At 40.6% G+C, this 21,369-nt stretch overlaps 1 protein-coding gene across 2 annotated transcripts in view; it reads left to right on the forward strand.

The window, feature by feature from the left end:
- Window positions 1–21,369, forward strand: part of DTNBP1 (dystrobrevin binding protein 1) — a 157,846-nt gene that overhangs the window by 73,327 nt on the left and 63,150 nt on the right. For both annotated transcript variants that reach the window (XM_080656839.1, XM_080656840.1), the window contains exon 7: window positions 8,415–8,437. In XM_080656839.1, the coding sequence (XP_080512965.1) occupies window positions 8,415–8,437 (23 nt within the window). The remainder of the gene's footprint in view (window positions 1–8,414; window positions 8,438–21,369) is intronic.

Consider the following 21,369-nt stretch of genomic DNA (forward strand, 5'->3'; position numbering starts at 1 on the left):
CTAACGCCACTTCTTCAAAATAGACTCACCCAGGCTGTGGTATTTTGTGGAAGAGCCACACTCAAGGGGCCAAAGAGCCGCATGTGGCTCACCAGCCACAGTTTGCCAACCACTGTCCTAAAAGAATGTACTTCCACAGAGCTGGATGGATCTAGATGTTGCTCAGAAATTTTGTGATAGCTCTGAGTTTCATATGCATGACTCTGGTACTCAATAGACTTGCTGTTCTGCTTAGGTGTCTTCCTGGTGGGGATAAAATATCTCTGGAAGGTCACACTTACATCCAGATAGGCTGCATTTGGCCCTTGAACTGCATTCTGGCTAGTAAAGTTTGCACACACACAGAGTCAAAGAGAGGTGCGGCTTTTATTCCCAGTCCTATCACTTACTAGCTGTGTGGCCTTTCAGCCTCAAGCTTCGTTTTTTTCATGTAGTAAATGATGATGATAGTACCTACAATAGGGTATTGTAGGTTATAGGGGATAATGTATGTGGGTGCTTTGTACAATATGTGGAGTAAGAACAATATATTTTACAGTAAGAACACAAATAAATATTCCTTATCTCTGTCTCATCCTTCTTCATCTTATTTGTCTGAACTACCTGTCTCCCCCTTCAAATCAAATAAATTTTCATGGAAAACAGGTATAGGAAAGTCATTTTCTTGCAAGTTTCCTAGACCTTCATTATCTTTTGGGGGGTCAAATTTTAAAATTCCAAATCTTCTTTGTTACCATATTACTCAGATTCTTTTCAGCATTAACTGCCAAGATTCTAGGATCCTATCATTTTATTACTTTCTAGGCCAGCCGTGGGCAAACTACGGCCTGTGGGCCGGATCCGGCCCGTTCAACTGTTCTATCCGGCCCGCGGAGCCAAAAGAGCGGAGGGTTCTCTTGCTCTCCCCTCCACTCCTTTACTTTGAATTTATATTAGTTCACACAAACACTCCATCCATGCTTTTGTTCCAGCCCTCTGGTCCAGTTTAAGAACCCATTGTAGCCCTCGAGTCAAAAAGTTTGCCCACCCCTGTCTAGGCTGTGCTTGCCCAAAGTAGATAAATATATGAAATTATACTATATCAATAACATGATAAATAAGAACTTAGCACAGTTTTTATGATGAACTAGCTGCTTTTCAAGATGTGTTAAAAATGTCTTGTTCTGTAACACATCCCCTAGGCCAGTGGTTGGCAAACTCATTAGTCAACAGAACCAAATATCAACAGTACAACGAATGAAATTTCTTTTGAGAGCCACATTTTTTAAACTTAAACTTCTTCTAACGCCACTTCTGCAAAGTAGTCTTGCCCAGGCCGTGGTATTTTGTGGAAGAGCCACACTCAAGGAGCCAAAGAGCTGTATGTGGCTCGCGAGCCGCAGTTTGCTGACCACTGCCCTAGGCAGTATCTGTGTAAGGAATAACAACAGGGACTTTTAAGAGGTAGGCAGTTTTGAGGAAATGTACTTCGAGCTGAAGGCCACCTCTGTTCCCAACCCCCAGCCCACCTTCTACTCTGTTAACCACAAATCCACCAAGCCTGTAAGTACACATTTTCATGGCCTTAGAATGCTGGGGAACACCAGACTTGGTAATTGTCAGTGGTAGGTGGTCCTTTTGAAAGAAGTTTTTTGAGATCTTTCCTATGAACAGGTAGTTACAGTGATAGACGCTGTCCATCAGACATAATGAAGGGTCGCTCTGCAAGTGTGTTCTGTATAGAAAGTATCGCTGACCATACTTTAAAAGAATTTTCCTCTAAATGTTTTCAAGTGTTAAGGAAAATGTTAGAGTTGATTCTACAGTTGGCATTTTGAATGTGATATTTTGCCCTAAAGAATCATTGTTTTAGATTTTTAACATGGGAAACAGTGTAATATGTAGAGAAAGTGTGCTTCCATCTGTGATATGTTTGTGTTTATGGAGACATTTATCCACTGGTTCCAATCTGTCAAGTTTGCATCTGTGTGTCTGATTTAGTTGATTTCTAGACATATACAGATTTAATATACTTCTTGCAACATTCCATAGATTTATTTATTAATCTGATGCTTTTTTTGTTTTTATGCTGCCATCATAACTCCTGTAGAGAAAATGATTAAAAAGCAGTTTCACCTTTTAGAAGTATTATTAGACTTTGAGTCTTGTGCTGTTTGTTGAATGTGTTAGTTTCAGGATTTGTTATGCTAAATTTTGTAAAGGCACTTGCTGAATTGAGTAAAATTTAAAATGTAAAATCTAAAAGAAGGAATTTCAATTCTTTCTCTTTATTTGATCTTCTGAAAATACTATTGAACTGAAAAAATAAGAGACTCCATTTATAAAAAATGGCAAAAAAGTTATCAAATGAGATACTATGTGACTGAGTTTTTTTTAATATAAGAATAAAATTCTCTTTAGTCATAGTAAGGGCTTCTTTGAAAAAGCAGGTATTCTTAGCCAATCTGTAGTCACAGTACTTGATAATCCTGATTTGCTTAGGTGTCTGTTGGGTCTGACTGTGACTCTGCACATGCATGGACAGGGCAGATGAAATGTGATCTGTGCACTTTAGGAGCTCTGTAATATAACTGTAGAGATGACACATGTACGGAAACAACTGCATTACAAGTGCATGAGGTGTTGTAACATTGATAGAACTAAACGTTTTATGTGTTTAGATAAGGGGAGATCGCCAATTGGATGTCAAGGATGTCTTTGTAGAAAAGATGAACCTGAAGACAGTTTCACACAGATTATTGTCATTACTGTTTCTAATAACGCTGGAGGCCCGATGCATGAAATTTGTGCAAGAGTAGGCCTTCCTTCCCCCGGCAGCCAACACCGGCTTCCCTCCGGCACGCAGGACCCAGGCTTCCCTCTGGCCACCAGCAGGCACCCGGGACCCGGGCTTCCCTCCGGCTGCTGGTAGGCACCCTGGATCCGGGCTTCCCTCCAGCAGCCGGCAAGGACCTGGGACCCAGGCTTCCCTCGCAGCCCCAGCTTTGTCTGGAAGGTCGTCCGGAAGTGCACAAATTTCATGCACTGGGCCACTAGTCTATAGTAATAAAAGCATAAAATTAGCATATTATGCTTTTATTACTATAGACTAGTGGCCCAGTGCATGAAATTTGTGCACTTGAGCGGGTCCCTCAGCCCAGCCTGCACCCTCTCGCAGCCTGGGACCCCTCACTCTTTACTGCCCACCTGCTTGCTGCTCCTTACCACTTGGCTCACTGCTCCTTAGCACTATGGCAGTGGGCTCCAGCCACCAGCGGTGAACCTGGCTTCTAGCTGAGCGGCGTTCCCCCTGTGGGAGTGCACTGACCACCGGGGGCAGCTCCTGCCTTGAGTGTTTGCCCCCTGGTGGTCAGTGCATGTCAGAGCGACCGGTCATTCCGCTGTTCAGTTGATTTGCATATTAGCCTTTTATTACATAGGATTTGGAGAGTAACCAGGACTTAAAACTCCTGCTTACCTATGTGTTTTTTTCATTTGGTTAACTGAGAGTATGATATAATGGTTAAGAATAAAATATGTCATATTCTTAATAAATGTTACCTATCATCTCGTCATCATCAGTTTTACTTGGCTGCAAAAACTCAATGCAATCCTTGCTCCCCTAAGAAGCCTTTCCTATCAAACCAAAGTGTATGAGTTTCTCCTTTCTCTTTATTCCTAGAGAATCCTCAGCATGTCATTACTAGAGCATTAACCTGTTACATAAAATTCAAATTGTTGCTTTACTTCTCTCTCACACTGAAGTTCCTTGAGGTGATGGAATATGTACATCTCAAACCCAGCATTATTCCTATTACTGTTCTTCACATTATTCCTAGTGTGTAAGGCACAATAATTTTTTGTTGAATAGATGATTGATTTCAAAGATGACATTTGGTATAAGAAAATGGATATTTATACAATGTTGATAACAGTGATGATGGAAAGAATTGGATGAATTCAGGATATGTTTTGAAATAGAGTTGGCAGAATTTATTGCTGGTTTTAGATTTGGAGAAGGAGGGAGAAGGATAAACCAAAGCTTGAGGAACTTGGGAATGCCATTAGTTGAGATGAGGGGATTGGAGGAAGAGTAGGCTCTGTTTTGCAGATGTTGTTTGAGAAGCCTACTCCACTTTTGAGTAGAGCTATCAAATAGGTAGTTGCATATGAATCTGGAGCTCAAACAGGAGATCAAGACAAAAATGTAAACCAGGAAATCAGTAGCATATAGATGGTCTTTAAGGCTAATTAGCAGGATGAAATTGCCTTGTGAGAAAATGTAAGTTCAGGAGAGAAGAGGGCCCAATGCCAAACTTGGAGTGCTCCAGCATTTAGTGGTCTGGAAGAGGTGGAGAAGCTCACTGAGAAATTGAGGAAGCAGGAGAAAATACCAGGAAGCTTTCTCAGAGAATTGCCAATTGGTCATGTGCTGCCTGATGGATTTGAATGAAAAGTAAGAAGTGATCATTGCATTTGGCAACATGATGATTGTTGGTGACCTTGAAAGTGCAGTGATGGAGTCTGGAAGCTAAACTGGAATAGGTTCATGACTGAATAGGAAATGAGGAGTAGAAATCTGTAGGAGCTAAATATTTGAGTAGACTACAGGGATAGAAATTGTCTTTCAGTGTCACCAGCCTTAGGTTTCCAACCTTCCAGATTGTTTTATCAGATCCCAAACTGAACTCATTCATGATGGCCCTCCAAAATCTGTTCTTCTACCTAAGTTTTCTATTATTAATGAATTCAGTTTCCTTCCAATGATCCAGCTAGAACCCTCATGGTTAATGGAGTTGTCTGCTTCCTCCACTTAGCCCATGTAATTAGTTGCCATGGGCTGTTGCGTCTTCTCCACAGCGTTTTTCAAATTGGACTCTTCCTTTTCATTGCCACTGCCACTTGAGTTGCTCTTCCCAGGAACCAATAAGCTCTTCTTTAAACTCCTCTAATAGTTTCCAAAGTGCTCCCTGCTTTTATTCTCTCCCTTATCAATACATATATCCATCACAACTAGAATATTCTTCCTAAAACACAGCATTGCTCATGTTATTCTCCTGCTAAAAATAAAACCGTATCCTTTTAGCCTGGCAGTCAGAACCCTCTAACTTTTTAACCTTACCTCCCACTACCTTCTTTGCATTCATCCTGATGTCCTGAAAAATTTTCTGTTTCTTAAATATAACCGGCATTGTTTCTCCTCCACACCATCACTTTCACCTCTGCGTGACGTGCCTTCCTCTCCCTTCTCTTGTCTCTTTTATATTTCCAAATACCTATTACTGCTAACAAGTGGTGGAGTCTTCCTTAAAGATTAGGAAATTTCAGGGCTTTTAGTGTTACTCTTTTACTTATCAATTCTATAAAGGTTTCATAATACAATTTTTACTTAAACCACAATTACCTGTGCCACCATGACCTCAGCCAAGCTTTGTTTTTCAGAATTGAGCACAGATTTACTGCCTGAAGTAAAGTTTCTTGTATGCTTTACCAACAGTCATGGGTCATGATATTCTGTAAACAGAGTATGTCTAGAAAAAGCCTTCTGCTAGACCAGTGGTTCTCAACCTTTTTAATGCCGCGACCCTTTAATACAGTTCGTCATGTTGTGGTGACCCCCAACCATAAAATTATTTTCGTTGCTTTTTCATAACTGTAATTTTGCTACTGTTATGAATCGTAATGTAAATATCTGTGTTTTCCAATGGTCTTAGGCGACCCTGCTAGCGGTTCTCAACCCACATGCCGCGACCCACAAGTTGACAACCGCTGCTGTAGAGCCTAAGACCATCGGAAAACACAGATATTTACATTACGATTCATAACAGTAGCAAAATTACAGTTATGAAATAGCAACGAAAATAATTTTATGGTTGGGGGTCACAACATGACGAACTGTATTAAAGGGTCGCGGCATTAAAAAGGTTGAGAACCACTGTGCTAGACCCTACTCTTTGCTCTGTAGCAGCTTCCCAATGATTTTGATGAGGCAGCCAGAAGGAAAGGTGAGCATGATATCAAATAAAAAGCAGCTTTCCGCAACTGGCTAATTAGTCATTAATACACTACACTGGGTTCTTTGTTTATGGTTGCTGAAATTTGGGGGTTGGGGAAGAATGGTGTTTGTGGAATTATTACTCCGAGTTTTAGCTTTTTAAAATGGGAGTGCCTTTTAGAAATTTTGCTCACTGCTACATAATCTAAGAGAAGGAAAGCAGAAGCTCTGTAAAGATTGTGGTCATAGCCCAGCCAGTGTTGCTCAGAGGTTGAGTGTCAACCTATGAACCAGAAGATCATGGTTCGATTCCCTGTCAGGGCATATGCTTGGATTGTAGGCTCAATCCCCAGTATGGGGTGTGCAGGAGGCAACCAATCAATGATTCTCTCTCATCATTGATGTTTCTATCTCTCTCCCTTCTTCTCTGAAATCAATGATTGATACACACACATACACACACACTCACTCTAGCAGCTCGGTGCACGAAATTCATGCACGGGGAGGGGGAGGGTCGCCTCAGCCCAGCGTGCACCCTCTCCAATCCAGGACCCCTTGGGGGAAATCGGACATCCCTCTCACAATCTGGGACTACTGGCTCCTAACTGCTCACCTGCCTGCCTGCCTGCCTGATTGCCCCTAACCACTTCTGCCTGCCAGCCTGATCACCCCTTAACCACTCCCCTGCCAGCCTGATGGATGCCTAACTGCTCCCCTGCTGGCCCAGTTGCCCTCAACTGCCCTTCCCTGCCAGCCTGGTAACCCCTAACTGCCCTCCCCTGCTGGGCTGGTAACCCCAAACTTCCCTCCACTGCTGGCCCAGTAGCCCCCAACTGCCCTCCCCTGCCAGCTTGGTCACCCCCAACTGCCCTCCCCTGCTGACCTGGTCGCCCCTAATTGCCCTCCCCTGCTGGCCTGATCGCTCACAACTACCCTCCCCTGCTGGCCATCTTGTGGTGGCCATCTTTGACCACTTGGGGGTGGCCATCTTGTGTGAGGGTGTGAGGGTCAATTTGCATATTATCTCTTTATTATATAAGGGATATATATATATATATACATATATATATATATATGATTGTGGTATATGATTGTGGTTATAGAAAAAAGAATTACTCATTACAATATTAACCTGAGTGATACCATCTTTTCCACCTATCAGTGACCTTAGGTAATTGCTCCTAAGAAGTAAGTTGAAGATATCTTTTCAAGATGTTCTCTTATGATTCATGTTGCCTTTCTGTTAGGTATTTCAGTGTTCATCCAATTATTGGAATATAAAGTAGGTTTTAGGCCTGTTTATTTTGTACCTAACCTTTTAAGAATTAAGTTGGACTATTAGCTAAAGGGAAGCAATTACATATGTTTTTGAAAAGATGGGATTGAAAATAATATTCTTTTATTTAGTTAATGAACTTGATGCTGGAGCAGTATTATGAAGATTCAGTATTTCTAGAAAAAGAGAAGTGAGATGATCATCTGATTAAGAAACCTCCACTAGGCTGTTACAAGAATATTATCTGTTTGGCCTTCCAGTAGATGGCAGCATGTCAGCCCTCCCTGCCAGCTGTTAATTGTAGTCAACTATGTTGGAACATGAGGGGTATTGTAATTAGAAGTGTGGAATGCAGATTTGAGAATTCAAAATAGCTCTAGATTTTTAGCAAAACCTAAAGTGCAAATAAAAGAAAAATGTCTCATATTTTGAGTGGGATAGCAAGCCTTTTCTAAGTAAATTTACCTCCTTAAAATTACTTTTTATTAGTACTACTAATAAAGGAAAATGGAATTATAATTTTATGAAGGAAAACCTGGACATACTTGCATCAACTTCTTTGTAAAAAATGTTTTGTTTTGTGTTCCTTCATCTGTTTGCTCTCGCTTTACATTTCCCCAGGAAACTTTGTATTTTAGCATCCTTTATTGACACTGACAAAATTGTCAAGCACAGAATTTCCTGGAGGCTTGGCCCTTTTGTGTCAGCATGAGTTATAGATCTCAGTCTTTTGATACTTGCTTCCCCTTTTATCTAAATGAGGAAATAACTGCCCCTATTCTGGATAATTTTTAATTAGAGATCTTAAAACTCTATTATTTAAAGTTTATTAGTGGAAGAACAATTAAGTGTTCTTATAAGTTGATTATTATATATACAAGATGGCTCATAGCTGGCATTAAAATGCTCTGTGTTTTCTTACAACTATTTCAGTATTTTAAATTTTGGCAGAATTTTTTTGAGCAATTAATAGTGTAATAGAAAAACTGAAAATAGTAGATTTAGGCTAATTATATTGATAATTACAGTAAAGCATTGATATGTAAGCATCCAGCAATATCACTGGGCATTTAAAGTACATAATTTTTTATTATAATCTTAAGAGCAGTTTTCATTGGGAATAGATTATTTTAAATTTACATTTTCTTTTTTTTTTTTCGACAGGAAGGAACTTGAAACCTTCAAAGGTAATTTTGTTTTAATTCTTCACTTTAAAGTAGATGAGACTTAATTGATGTCAGATGTTCTTTTTTAATGATGAACGAACTCATTCCTTTTTTCTTAAAATCAGTTTACATAAAATAGTTTGCTTAATACTGTTTGTCAGTTTTATTTAATCACAAGTGATTTTGATATTGTTTAGCTATAACACACGTACCGAGTGAGAGTTGCTACTAATGACCATTATAAGTAACTAGAGGCCCAGTGAATGAAATTTCTGCATGGGTAGGGTCCCTAGGCCTGGCTGGCGATCAGGGCCGATTGGGGCCTTCTGGCTGCCTTCCTTCATTCCACGCCACTCCCTGGTGGTCAGTGCACATCATAGCAAGTGATCGGTTTCCCTGTTGAACTCCTGTTGGGACAATTTGCATATTAGGCTTTTATATATATAGATACGTTAGGATGGCACAATGCTAACTTTGAGGTTGCTGAGAATCATAATTTCAAAAGATTCTGGTTTCTGTTATGTAAACTCTGGATCACAAGGACAGGGCGTGGTGATAGAGATAGAGCTTTGCTTCTGCAGATGACCCACAGTTACTTGAACCTGCTGAGAGGTACTCAGTACTGGGTCACATTATGCCACTGTCTTGAAATTTGGGATAAGTCTCTTAATGTTTTTCAGGATTTTTTTAAATCTATAAAATTAGAAGTTCTGATGAACTATATTCTAATATGCTAAAAGCATCCAGCATTGCTTTTTAATTTTAGGGAACTTCTGAGGGTAGAGCATTGAAGAATTCTTGGTCATGTTGACTCTTACTAGGCATGGAGAAACACTAGTGAAAAATAGGGAAAACCACAGACTTTCCAAGTAGCTCAAAGCACTTCCAATTCACTGTTTTTCAACTGCTCATTAGCAATTCAGTAGTGAAATCACTATTCTCAGAGAGACTCATTTCAATTATATTTCACATAAAAGCTAGTATTGACCTTTTGATTTACTGAATGGTTAAGGATTTTCCACTATCTTCCTGCTATATAATAAAGAGGTAATATGAAAATTGACCCTCACAACCTCACAAGATGGCTGCCTACAACCAGGCTGGCAGGGGGGTTAGTGAGGGATGACCAAACGACTGAACAAGCAAGCTGTGTGAGGTGACCAGGCCAGCAGGGGGGTTAGTGAGGGACGACCAAATGACTGAACAGCAGGCTGCATGGGGAGACCAGGCCGGCAGGGGGGTTAGCGAGGGATGACCAAACGACTGAACAAGCAGGCTGCATGGGGCAACCAGGCCGGCAGGGGGGTTAGTGAGGGATGACCAAACAACTGAGCAAGCAGGCTGCGTGGGGTGACCAGGCCGGTGGGGGGGGTGGGCAGTTAGGGGCAAGTAGGCCAGCAGGGGAGGCACTTGGGGGTGACCAGGCCAGCAAGGGGGGCATTTAGGGGTGACCAGGCTGGTAGTTGGGAGCAACCATGCTGGCAGGGATGGCAGTAAGGAGTGACCAGGCCGGTGGGAGGGGGTCAGTTAGGAGTGACCAGGCCTGCAGGGAGGGGGAAGTTGGGGGTGACCTGGCCAGCAGCGGGGGGCAGTTAGGGGTGACCAGGCCAGCAGGGGGGGGGCAGTTAGGGGCAATCAAGCCTGCATGCAGAGACAGTGAGGGGCGATCAGGCCGGCGGGGGGAGGGGGCAGTTACGGGCAACCAGGCAGGCAGGCAGGTGAGCCAGCGGTCCAGGATTGTGAGAGGGATGTCCGACCGCTGGTTTAGGCCTGATTTCTGTAAACCAGCAGTCAGACATCCCCCGAGGGGTCCCAGATTGGAGAGGGTGCAGGCTGGGCTGAGGGGACCTCCCTCAACTACATTTATAGTTGAATTAGAGGCCTAGTGCACAAAATTCGTGCACAGGTGGGGGTCCCTCTGCCTGGCCAGCAATCAGGGCTGATCAGGGCCAATCAGGGCCATCTTGCCCAGTCCCGATTGGGGCTGATTGGGGCTGGTGGCCAGGGAGGGACTGTGGGAGGGCTCCAGGGCCCGTCTTGCTCAGTTCTTATCGACTGGACCCCAGCAGCAAGCTAACCTACCTGTCAGAGTGCCTGCTACCTGGTGGTCAGTGCACATCATAGTGACTGGTCGATCGGTCAACTGTCTGCCTCCTGGTGGTCAGTGCATGTCATAGTGAGCAGTTGAGCAGCCTTACCATATCATTAGCATATTATGCTTTGATTGGTTGAACGGTCAAACGGTCGACCAGACACTTAGCATATTAGTCTCTTATTATATACTAGAGGCCTGATGCACAAAAATTCATGCAAGAGTAGGCCTTCCTTCCCCTGGCTGCCAGCACCGGCTTTCCTCCAGCACCTGGGACCCGGGCTGCCGGCACCGGCTTCCCTTCAGCACCTGGGACCCGGGCTGCCGGCACCGGCTTCCCTTCAGCACCTGGGACCTAGGCTTCCCTCCTTCGGCTGCCAGCAGGCACCTGGGACCCGGGCTTCTCTCCTCCAGCCACCGGCAGACACCCGGGACCCAGGCTTCTCTCTTCTGGCTGCCCGCAGGCACCTGGGACCTGCATTTTCCTCCTCTGGCCGCCTGCAGGCATCCGGGACTCGAGGTGCTTCCCTCCTCCGGCCGCCGGCAGGCACCCGGGACTCAGGCTGGCTGCCCTTGGGCCGCCCGCAGATACCCGGGACCCGGGCTGACTTCCCTCAGGCCACCTGCAGGCACCTTGGACCAGGCTGGCTTCCCTCCGTCCCCAGCTTTGTCAGGAAGGACGTCTGGAATGACATCCGGTCTAATAATCTAATTAATTATCTATATTAATAAAAGGATAATATGCTAATTAGACCGGGTCAACTGGACATCTTCTGGACGTCTGACTTCCCTCCGGACAAAGCCCACGGTGGTGGGGGCCGAGGAGAGGCATTTAGGGGCAACAGGCTGGCGGGGGAGCAAGCAGTTAGAGGCAAGATCAGGCTGGCATTGGGGAGCAAGAAGTTAGGGTTGACATCAGGCTGGCACAGGGGAGCAAGCAGTTAGGGGCAATCAGGCTGGTGGGGGAGCAAGCAGTTGGGGGTGATCAGCCTGGCAGGGGAGTAGTTAGGGGGCAATCAGGCTGGCAGGCAGAGGTGGTTAGGGGTGATCAGGCAGGCAGGCAGGCAGGCGAGCAGTTAGGAGCTAGTGGTCCTGGATCATGAGAGGGATGTCCAACTGCTGATTTAGGCATGATCTGGGATCGGGCCTAAACTGGCAGTCGGACATCCCCTGAGGGGTCCATATTGAGAGGTTGCAGGCCAGGCTAAGGGACACCCCCCTTCCGTGCACGAATTTCGTGCAGTGGGCCTCTAGTTACAGATAAGATTGTTAAGTGTGTGATCTGATTGGATATTTAGAAGAAATGACTAATCCTCAAGATAAAAGGTATAAAGGCTTATTTCTGCTATGACTATAATTGAAGAGATTTGCTTTGGCTAGATTTCTATTTAACTGACTACAGTTATAGTATATGATTCAGTTCATGGTCAGTGTGTTGAGGAAATGTTAAATGATCCTGTGATATAATGTATTATCATGGCTGTCATTATTCTTAATCAATTTTTGAACCGTGACTCATGTACATTATTTTTTTTAATCAGTGGTTTGAAATAAGATTTGAAATCCTCATAAAATGGCCTTTTCCCTTTCATTCTTTCTTTTAGTCAGCTACAACCTTCTTATATAACATTAGAAGGAAGAAAAAAATCAAGTTAATATTTAAAGACAAGCAGGGACACACTGGTTATGCAAAAATGTCAACTTGCATCTCAGTACTGAGGCGCGCTTTTTTTTTTTTTTTAGTATGACATACCCAATAGAATAATTCAATTTATGGTGATATATCTTGTTTATACATACATCCCTAATTATGTACAACATATAACAGTACATCTAACCTACCCTCAGGCCAATTAAAATTCTGAACAAACTATAAATTGATTATTGTATCATACCAAGTTTTTTAGTATCAATATTCATTAAAAATTCTTTCTTCTTGAATATTTTGCTAATTTTTAAAAGCATAGGTACCATATAATAAAAGAAGAAATGTAACTGCTCTTCTAAGACATTATATAGAAAAGGGAAAAAATTCAAACAAATTGTAATAATTTATTTTTGAACATCATTGCCTTTGCTTTTATTTTTCCTTTATAATAGGGTTCAGGAAAACAAAAGGTATTACTTCCTTCAATTGTTTTATTCAATTTGTAGTTGTATTTGAAAGCTTTTTTCTGTTGGTGAAAAACTAACTTTTGGAGACAAAAACTCAAAATTAGTAACACTCAAAGTAATAATATAGGTCAGTATCATCCACTGAGTTCTAGATTCTGTCTTCTCTCTTCCATTGAAGTTAATGCGTCAAGTTTGCCTTTCACTTGTGCCACATGTAGCAAATCTCTACAACATTATGGAAACCAGCTGATGTTTGTTTGTTTGGTTAATACTCGTAGCAGAAAGGTTTTCTGTGTTCCTCACATATTGCTATATTCCTCAAATATTTATATTTCTTTAAACTTTTTAGTAATATTTACTTGAGTAATAGACAATAGAAAAAGGAGGGTAGAATCCTAAAACTCTTAAATTTTTATTTTCAGTAGGGAAGGAATTCCATTATTATAAGCACATGTAGAATACTAAATGTACGAGGATTCCTTGTTTTATTGCGCTTTACTTTTAAAAAATTCTTTATTGTTAAAAGTATTACATATGTCTCCTTTCCCCGCCCCCCCCCCATTGACTTCTCTCCAGCTGCTCCCATCCCCTAGCACATACCCTTAACCCCTCTACTATCTGTGTCCATTGGTTATGCTCATATGCGTGCATACACGTTTTTTGGTTATCTCTTACTCTCCCCCGCCCCCCACACACACACCTTCCCCTGCCTTCCCTCTGAGTTTGATGGTCCGTTTTATGCTTCTATGTCTCTGGATCTATTTTTGTTCATCAGTTTATGTTGTTCATTATATTCCACAAATGACTGTGATCATGTGATAGTTATCTTTCTCCGATTGGCTTATTTTGCTTAGCATAATGCTCTCCAGGTCCATCATGTGTTGCAAATGGTAAAAGTTCCTTCTTTTTTACAGCAGCATAGTATTCCATGTATACATATACCATGGTTTTATTAATCCACTCATCTGCTGATGGGCACTTAGGCTGTTTCCAAATCTTAGCTATTATAAATTGTGCTGCTATGAACATAGGGGTGCGTATGTCCTTTCTAATTGGTGTTTCTGATTTCTTGGGATATATTCCTAGAAGTGGGATTAATGGGTCAAATGAGAGTTCCATTTTTAAATTTTTGAGGAAACTCCATACTGTCTTCCACAGTGGCTGCACAAGTCTGCATTCCCACCAGCAGTGCAGGAGTATTCCTTTTTCTCCACATCCTCGCCAGCACGTGGCGTTTGTTGATTTGTTGATGAAAGCCATTCTGATAGGTGTGAGGTGGTACCTCATTGTCATTTTGATTTGCATCTCTCGGATGATTAGTGACTTGGAGCATATTTTCATATGTCTCTTGGCTTTCTGTATGTCCACTTTCGAAAAGTGTCTATTTAGGACCTTTGCCCATTTTTTGTTTAGATTGTTTGTCTTTCTTTTGTTAAGTTGTATGAGTTTCCTATAAATTTTGGAGATTACACCCTTATCGGATGTAACATTTGCAAATATGTTCTCCCATATTGTGCTTCACTTTATAGCACTTAGAAGATACTTCGTTTTTTACAAATTGAAGGTTGTTTGTGACAACCTTGTGTTGAACAAGTCTATTGATGCTGTTTTTTCAACATTCTCTCACTTCGTGTCTCTGTCACATTTTGGTAATGCTCACAATATTTCACGCGTTTTCATTATTATTATAATTGTTATGGTGATTTGTGATCAGGCAGCAGAAATCAATTATTGGGTCAAGACCCTCCATCAGCAAAATGATTACAATCTGTTGAACACTTAGATGACAGTTAACATTTTTTTAGCAGTAAAGTATTCTTAAATAGATATATACATTATTTCCTTAGACATAATGCTATTGCACACTTAGTAAACTACAGTATAGTGAACACAACTTTTATATGTACTGGGAAACCAAAAAAATTGTGTGACTCGCTTTATTGCAGTTGTCTGGAATGGAGCCTGCATATCCCTGAGGTATGCCTGGAAGTTTTTCACACTCCTTAAAGACATGTGAAATTGGCCATGAATACACATATCTATTATTTAGGGAGTATTCATCATTTTCCACTTTCATTTTTAAAATAGACTGTCCATGTATAAATCTTAAGATCACTCCTAAGATTTTAAGTGTAAGTCTAGAAATATTGTGCTATTGAAAAGAGGTAAAAGTAAGAATATCTAAGGTTTCTATATTAATATGGTTTTAATATGCAGATTTGTTCTTTAACCTTTCCTTAAATGCCTTACCAAATTTAATTGTCATTCTCCATAAAACATACTGACAGCCATAGCATGCTGAATGCTGGTGGCTGATGGGCTGCTCATCTGTACATCTAAACATTTTTGTTTCCACTAGTTTCTTTGAATGCTTACCCAAGTTAGTTGTGTTTGCTCTTGAACTCATTTATACTTGTTATTGTGATATATAGTTTAATTATCAGATAAAATGATGAAATTTCAGTGTTAAGGAGAACTGTAAGAAAACTAAGTTGACTGCTTTAGAAGACTTATGTAAGTAAGTGGATTTAAACATTGATGTAAAGGGTATAATTAAGAAAACATTGGGGAAAAATAAAAATCCTAAAAGATTCTGTGCACAGATTGTTTCACATCTTAAATTCCTGCTCTGCTTGTAAAAATAGAGTGGAAATTTTATCCACTGCAGTATGGGTGGCTTATGCAAGAATTTTCAAATCAGTGGACCTATACTCAGAGAATTCAAGAATAAAAAGTATGGTTATATTTTAAATTAAAGTGTTTTAGTGGGTTTCTATAGTAATAGCTTTTTAAAAGCTGAATTTGCAACATGGGGTCCAGTGCTATCATATAAGAGGATGTCCATCATGATAGCCTCCTTAGTGTTAAAACACCCAGCCATGCCAGAAATGTGACTTGCCAGTGTGAAAACATGCTAGGATTTAGTTGTTGTCACTGTGACAGTGAGTGGGTCATCATCAGAGTGTGTGGAAAAAGACAGCTAAGACCAGCCTGATACAGTGTGATCGCATAGCTTGGAGAGCAGTGCCAATGAAGGAAACAGGTCTGAGTGGTCAGAGAAACCGGGGAAAGACAATTTAGTGACATCGAAGCTCAGAGAGGAAAAAGGTTAAAGGAAAAGTGGTTACCAGTGATACAAATAATGCAAAGAAGTTGAACAGAATGGGGAAATCCCATTGGATTTGACAGTGAATAGGTAATTGGTGGCTTGAAAGAGCTATTTGTAAAGGAAAAACCCAGATTGAATATTAGAAGTATATGAGAAAGTAGAAAATAAAGGTCACATGAACTAACTATTCTCTCATGAGTGAAAAGGAAGAAATGAAAAGATAATGAGAGAGAATCAGAGTCAGGATTAGGGGAGAAGGTAAAATCAAAGATGTTAAGGAGTTGATTATGATCCTAGAGAGGATGGAAAGCAGTGCTATTCAGGTAGGTTATCCTTGGAGGGGACCCAGGGACATCTCTTTACCTGAGACCTCAGCGAAGGAAAGGATGGCTGGTAATATGGGGAAAAGTTGACATGGAGGAGGTAAGTTTTTGAGACTCTATTGTAAGGAAAGATCATCTCCATTTGCAGAGCTTGGCTCAGGAGTAGAAATTAAAACCAAAACAAATATGCTTTGTTAACACAGATCTGGGGATGGGAAGAGCATACATATATGGTGGGTTAGCAGAGCCTGGTAATCTTGGATGCTGATGAGAGTAAAATTAAAATGATTGGCCATGGAATTAAGGCTGGAAAGGACAGGCCTGACCCAGTAAAATTAGCAAGATATGAAGTACTGGGCATAATATACACCAGAAAGGTGAACACATAAATAGTTTAGGTGGATCTTGTGGTCAAAAAAGGAATTTCAGTTTGAGATCTTACAGGTAGAGCATTTCCCAGTGATGATCATGACTAAATTTAAGTCATCACAGAAGTCACAAGATTGAATAGGTCATCTGAATTAGAGCATTCTGAGACCATTAGGAATCTAAATTGTTAGGATGACTCTTGGATATGGATTATGCATACTACTGCTGGCTTGGCAGCCCTTAACATGTTACAGATCTAGTTATGATGTAGATGATAAACTTGGTAGTTTGTTGGTTCAATTCAAGGGTTAGCTTAACATCTAAGGCAAAACTGTTCAGTCAGCATTTGACAATATTTAAGTGTTGGAGACTCAGGTTGGATAGTATAACTGTCCTCTGTCCTCAAGGATCTAAAGCACTATGGCAAAGCTTATAGGACAGAATGGCAAATGTATAATTTTAATGCAATGTAAAAATATTTTAATAGAAATAAGCACACTGTGTGGGAAGAATCTACTCTTTAGAGAAAGGCAATGGCATTTAAGCTGGATCTGCTCACCAGGCTGAAAAAGGTAGTAAGGACATTCAGGAAGAGGAAAGAACAATTGCAAAGATGCAGAGATGTTTATTTTATTTCAAGAGTACAAGTTACATTTTAACTTCTTGTTCAGTGAGGGAACTACAAATAATTTGTTAAGGCTAAGGCATCTGGTGTGTGGGGTGAAGTAGTGAGGGATGAAGTAGAGGTGTAGGCGGGGAACAAAAGATACCAGACTTCTATGTCATGCAAAGGTTTAGACTTTTTCTTTTGGGCCAGTAGTCTCCAAAGAGGCATGTGAGTATGCAAAACAGTAGGAGTAGAGATAAAAACTGGAATTTCTATTGGCTTCTTTTTTATGTCATTCTTTTAAACATCAGTTTTGTGTATATTACAGGAATTCGTGTTTGCATATGATATATAAATATACACATTAAGAGTGCATGTTAAATGTTTTTATTCATGGAGGGGTGTGTGGTCAAAAGAGCTTAAGAAGTATTGTTATTGCCCATAGAGACAGGGTAGGAGTGAGAAAACCCAAAGGGTTTTAATTAGGGTGACAGGATTACATTTGCAATTTAGAACAAATTTTCTGTGGTCATATAAAAGATAGATTGGAAAGAGCAGCTCTAGAGTAAGAGATTAGTTGGGGAATTATTTTAAAAATTTGAACTAAGGCAATGGTAGAATGGAGAGAAAGACACAGATTCAACAAACTAAGTAGCTAGAATAAAAGGAATTTCTGTTTTAATGACTGTTGCAAGGAGTCTAGAATGACTCCTGGAATTCTGGCTAGGGTAGTATTTTTATTCACCAGGATATGTAATATAGGTAAAGGAGAAAGTTCAGGAGAGAATGGTCGCGAATTCTGGGTTTTTCGGGAGGAGGTAAAAGTGTCAGTTTATTCATGACTGCAGGCAAGTTCCCAATAATTACACAAAATTGCACAACTTTTTGGTATTAGCTATATTGAGAAATATTTTTTAAAAACGATTTTATTGAGGTTTGATTTATATACCACAAGATTCATTAATTTTTAAGTGTATGATTCAGTGATTTTCAGTAAATTTATAGTCACCATCACCACAGTCTAATATTAAAACATTTTTATTATCCACAGCAATTCCTTTCTGCCTGTTTGCATTCAATACCCACTTACATCCCCAGCTCCAGGCAATCAATAATCAGTTTCTATCTTTGTAAATTTGCCTTTTCTGGACATTTCATTTAAATGCAGTCCTTCAATATATAGTCTTTTTGCATCTGGCTTCTTTCACTCAGTGTTAAATTTTTGAGGTTTATTCATGTTGTGGCATATACTAGTATTAGTAGATTGTTCTTTTTTGTTGCTGAATTAATATTCCATTGTATGAGTATACTACATTTTGTTTATCCATTTACCAGCTAATGGACATTTTGTTAATCCTCACCCGAGGATATTTTTCCACTGATTTTTAGAGAGAGTGGATGGAACGGGGGTGGGGTGGGGTGGGAGGAGAGTAACATCAATGTGTGAGAGACACATCGATTGGTTGCCTCTCACACATGCCCTAAACAGGACTAGGGATTGAGCGTGCAACACAGGTGTGTGACCTTGACTGGAATCGAACCCAGGACCCTTCAGTCTGCAGGCTAATGCTCTATCCACTAAGCCAAACTAGCTAGGGTTGATGGGACATTTTGGATTGCTTCCAGTTTTTGGCTATTGTGAATAATGCTGCTATAAACTTTCATAGGTAAGGCTTTTTATGAATATATGTTTCCATTTCTCTTCATTATATAGCTAAGACTAGAATTTCTAGATTCTAGAATAAATTTATGTTTTAACTTTCTAAGAAACTGCTGAACTGTTTTCCAAAGTTGCTGTACCATTTTACATTCTCTCCAGCAATGTATGAAGATTGCATTTTCTCCTCATGCTTGCCAACACTTGTTATTAACTCTTACATCTACTCTTATATCTAGTTATATGATCCTTTTTTTTAATGATCCATTTTGAGTTTATGTGATGTAAAACTTAAGGTTGGTTTTTTTTTTACATACTGATATCCAATTTTCTTGGCGCTATTTTTTTCTTTTGAATTCCTCTATAAGCACTATGTTAGCTGTGTCCCACAGATTTTATATGTTACATATTTTTTTCAATTACAGTTTACAGTCAGTATTATTTTATATTAGTTTCAGGGATACAACATAGTGGCTAGACAATCATATACTTTACAAGTATTCCCCCCAATATTACCAGTACTCACTTGGCACCATACGTAGTTATTACAATGTTATTGACTAAACTAGAGGCCCGGTGCACAAAATTCGTACACTCAGGGGGTGTTCCTCAGCCCAGCCTGTGCCCTCTCACAGTCTGGGAGCCCTTGGGGGATGTCTGACTGATGGCTTAGTCTGCAGGGAGCGGGTCTAAGCCGGCAGTCAGATATCCTTAGCGCTGACGTGGAGGCAGGAGAGGCTTCCGCCACCACCACTGCGCTCGCCGCCATGAGCCCAGCTTCTGGCTGAGCGGTGCTCCCCCTGTGGGAGCACACTGACTACCAGGGGGCAGCTCCTGCCTTGAGTGGGATCGGGCCAAAACTGGTCCCGGATTGCGAGAGGGCGCAAGCCAGGCTGAGGGACCCCACTAGTGTACAATTGGTGCCAGGGAGGAATGCGGGAGGTTGGCCAGCTGGGGAGGGACTGCGGGAAGGCTCCAGGGTGTGTCAGCCCATCTCGCTGAGTCCTGATCAGCCGGACCCCAGCATCAAGCTTACCTACTGGTCAGAGTGTCTGCCCCCTGGTGGTCAGTGCATGTCATAGTGAGCGGTTGAGCAGCCTTAGCATATCATTAGCATATTACACTTTGATTGGTTGAATGGACGACTGGACACCTAGCATATTAGGCTTTTAATATATTGGATTTCCTATGCTGTATTTTACATCCCCATGACTGTTTTGTAAGTATCAATCTATACTTCTCAATCACTTCACCCAAACCCTTCCCCTCTGGCAACCCTTAAGTCTGTTCTCTGTATCCATGAGTCTGTTTCTGTTTTGTTTGCTCATTTATATTGTTCAGAACTAATTTTTGAAAAGACTATCTTTTTTCTCACTGGATTGCTTTGGCAACTTTGAAAGAAACTAATGGCCGTAATGTAAGAGTTTATTTCTGGACTCTAGATTTTGTTTCTTATTACCAATACCACCATGCCTTGATTACTGTAGCTTTGTAATAAATTTCAAAATTGGCAAGTGTAAGTTCTCCAACTTTTTTCTTATTCAAAATCAGTTTTTCTATTTTAGCTCTTTGCATTCCTGTATAAATTTAGGGTAATTTTCTCTTAATTTCTACCCCCCAAAAAAGTATGCTGGCATTTTGATAAGGATTGTGTTGAATCTATAGATCAATTTAGGGAGAATTGTTATATTAACAATATTGAGTTTTGCAATTCATGAACATGGAATGTGTCTCCATTTATTTAGATATTTGATAATTTTTAGCAGTGTTTTGTTATTTTCTTTTTTGCTGCATTTATTTTTATATTTTATATTGAGGTATAATTGACATGTAACATATTAGTTTCAAGTATACACATAATAATCGGATATTTGTATACATTGCAAAATGATCACAATATCTCATGTTATCATCTGTCACCATACATAATTACAAAGTTTTTTTTGTTTTGTTTTGTTTTGTTTTAAATAAATCTTTATTCAGATTATTACAATTATTTCTCCTTTTCCCCCCCCCTAGCTCCCCTCCACCCATTTCCCTCCCCACCTTCTGCCCTTACCTCCCCCCCACTGTCCTCATCCATAGGTGTATGATTTTTGTCCAGTCTCTTCATGAACCCCCCATACCCCTTTCCCCCTGAGAATTATCAGTCCACTCCCTTTCTATGCCCCTGATTCTATTATATTCACCAGATTATTCTGTTCCTCAGGTTTTTAATTCACTTGATTTTTAGGTTCGCTTGTTGATAGATATGTATTTGTTGTTCATAATTTTTCTCTTTCCTTTTTTCTTCTTCCTCTTCTTTAAGAATACCTTTCAGCATTTCATATAATACTGGTTTGGTGGTGATGAACTCCTTCAGCTTTTTCTTATCTGTGAAGCTCTTTATCTGCCCTTCAATTCTGAATGATAGCTTTGCTGGGTAGAGTAATCTTGGTTGTAGGTTCTTGCTATTCATCACATTGAAAATTTCTTGCCACTCCCGTCTGGCCTGCATAGTTTCTGTTGAGAAGTCAGCTGACAGTCGTATGGGTGCTCCCTTGTAGGTAACTAACTGTTTTTCTCTTGCTGCTTTTAATATTCTCTCTTTGTCTTTTGCTCTTGGCATTTTAATTATGATGTGTCTTGGTGTGGTCCTCTTTGGATTCCTTTTGTTTGGGGTTCTGCGGGCTTCCTGGACT

Source organism: Plecotus auritus (genome assembly GCF_963455305.1).
Source record: "Plecotus auritus genome assembly, chromosome: 2".
Classification (NCBI taxonomy): domain Eukaryota; kingdom Metazoa; phylum Chordata; class Mammalia; order Chiroptera; family Vespertilionidae; genus Plecotus; species Plecotus auritus.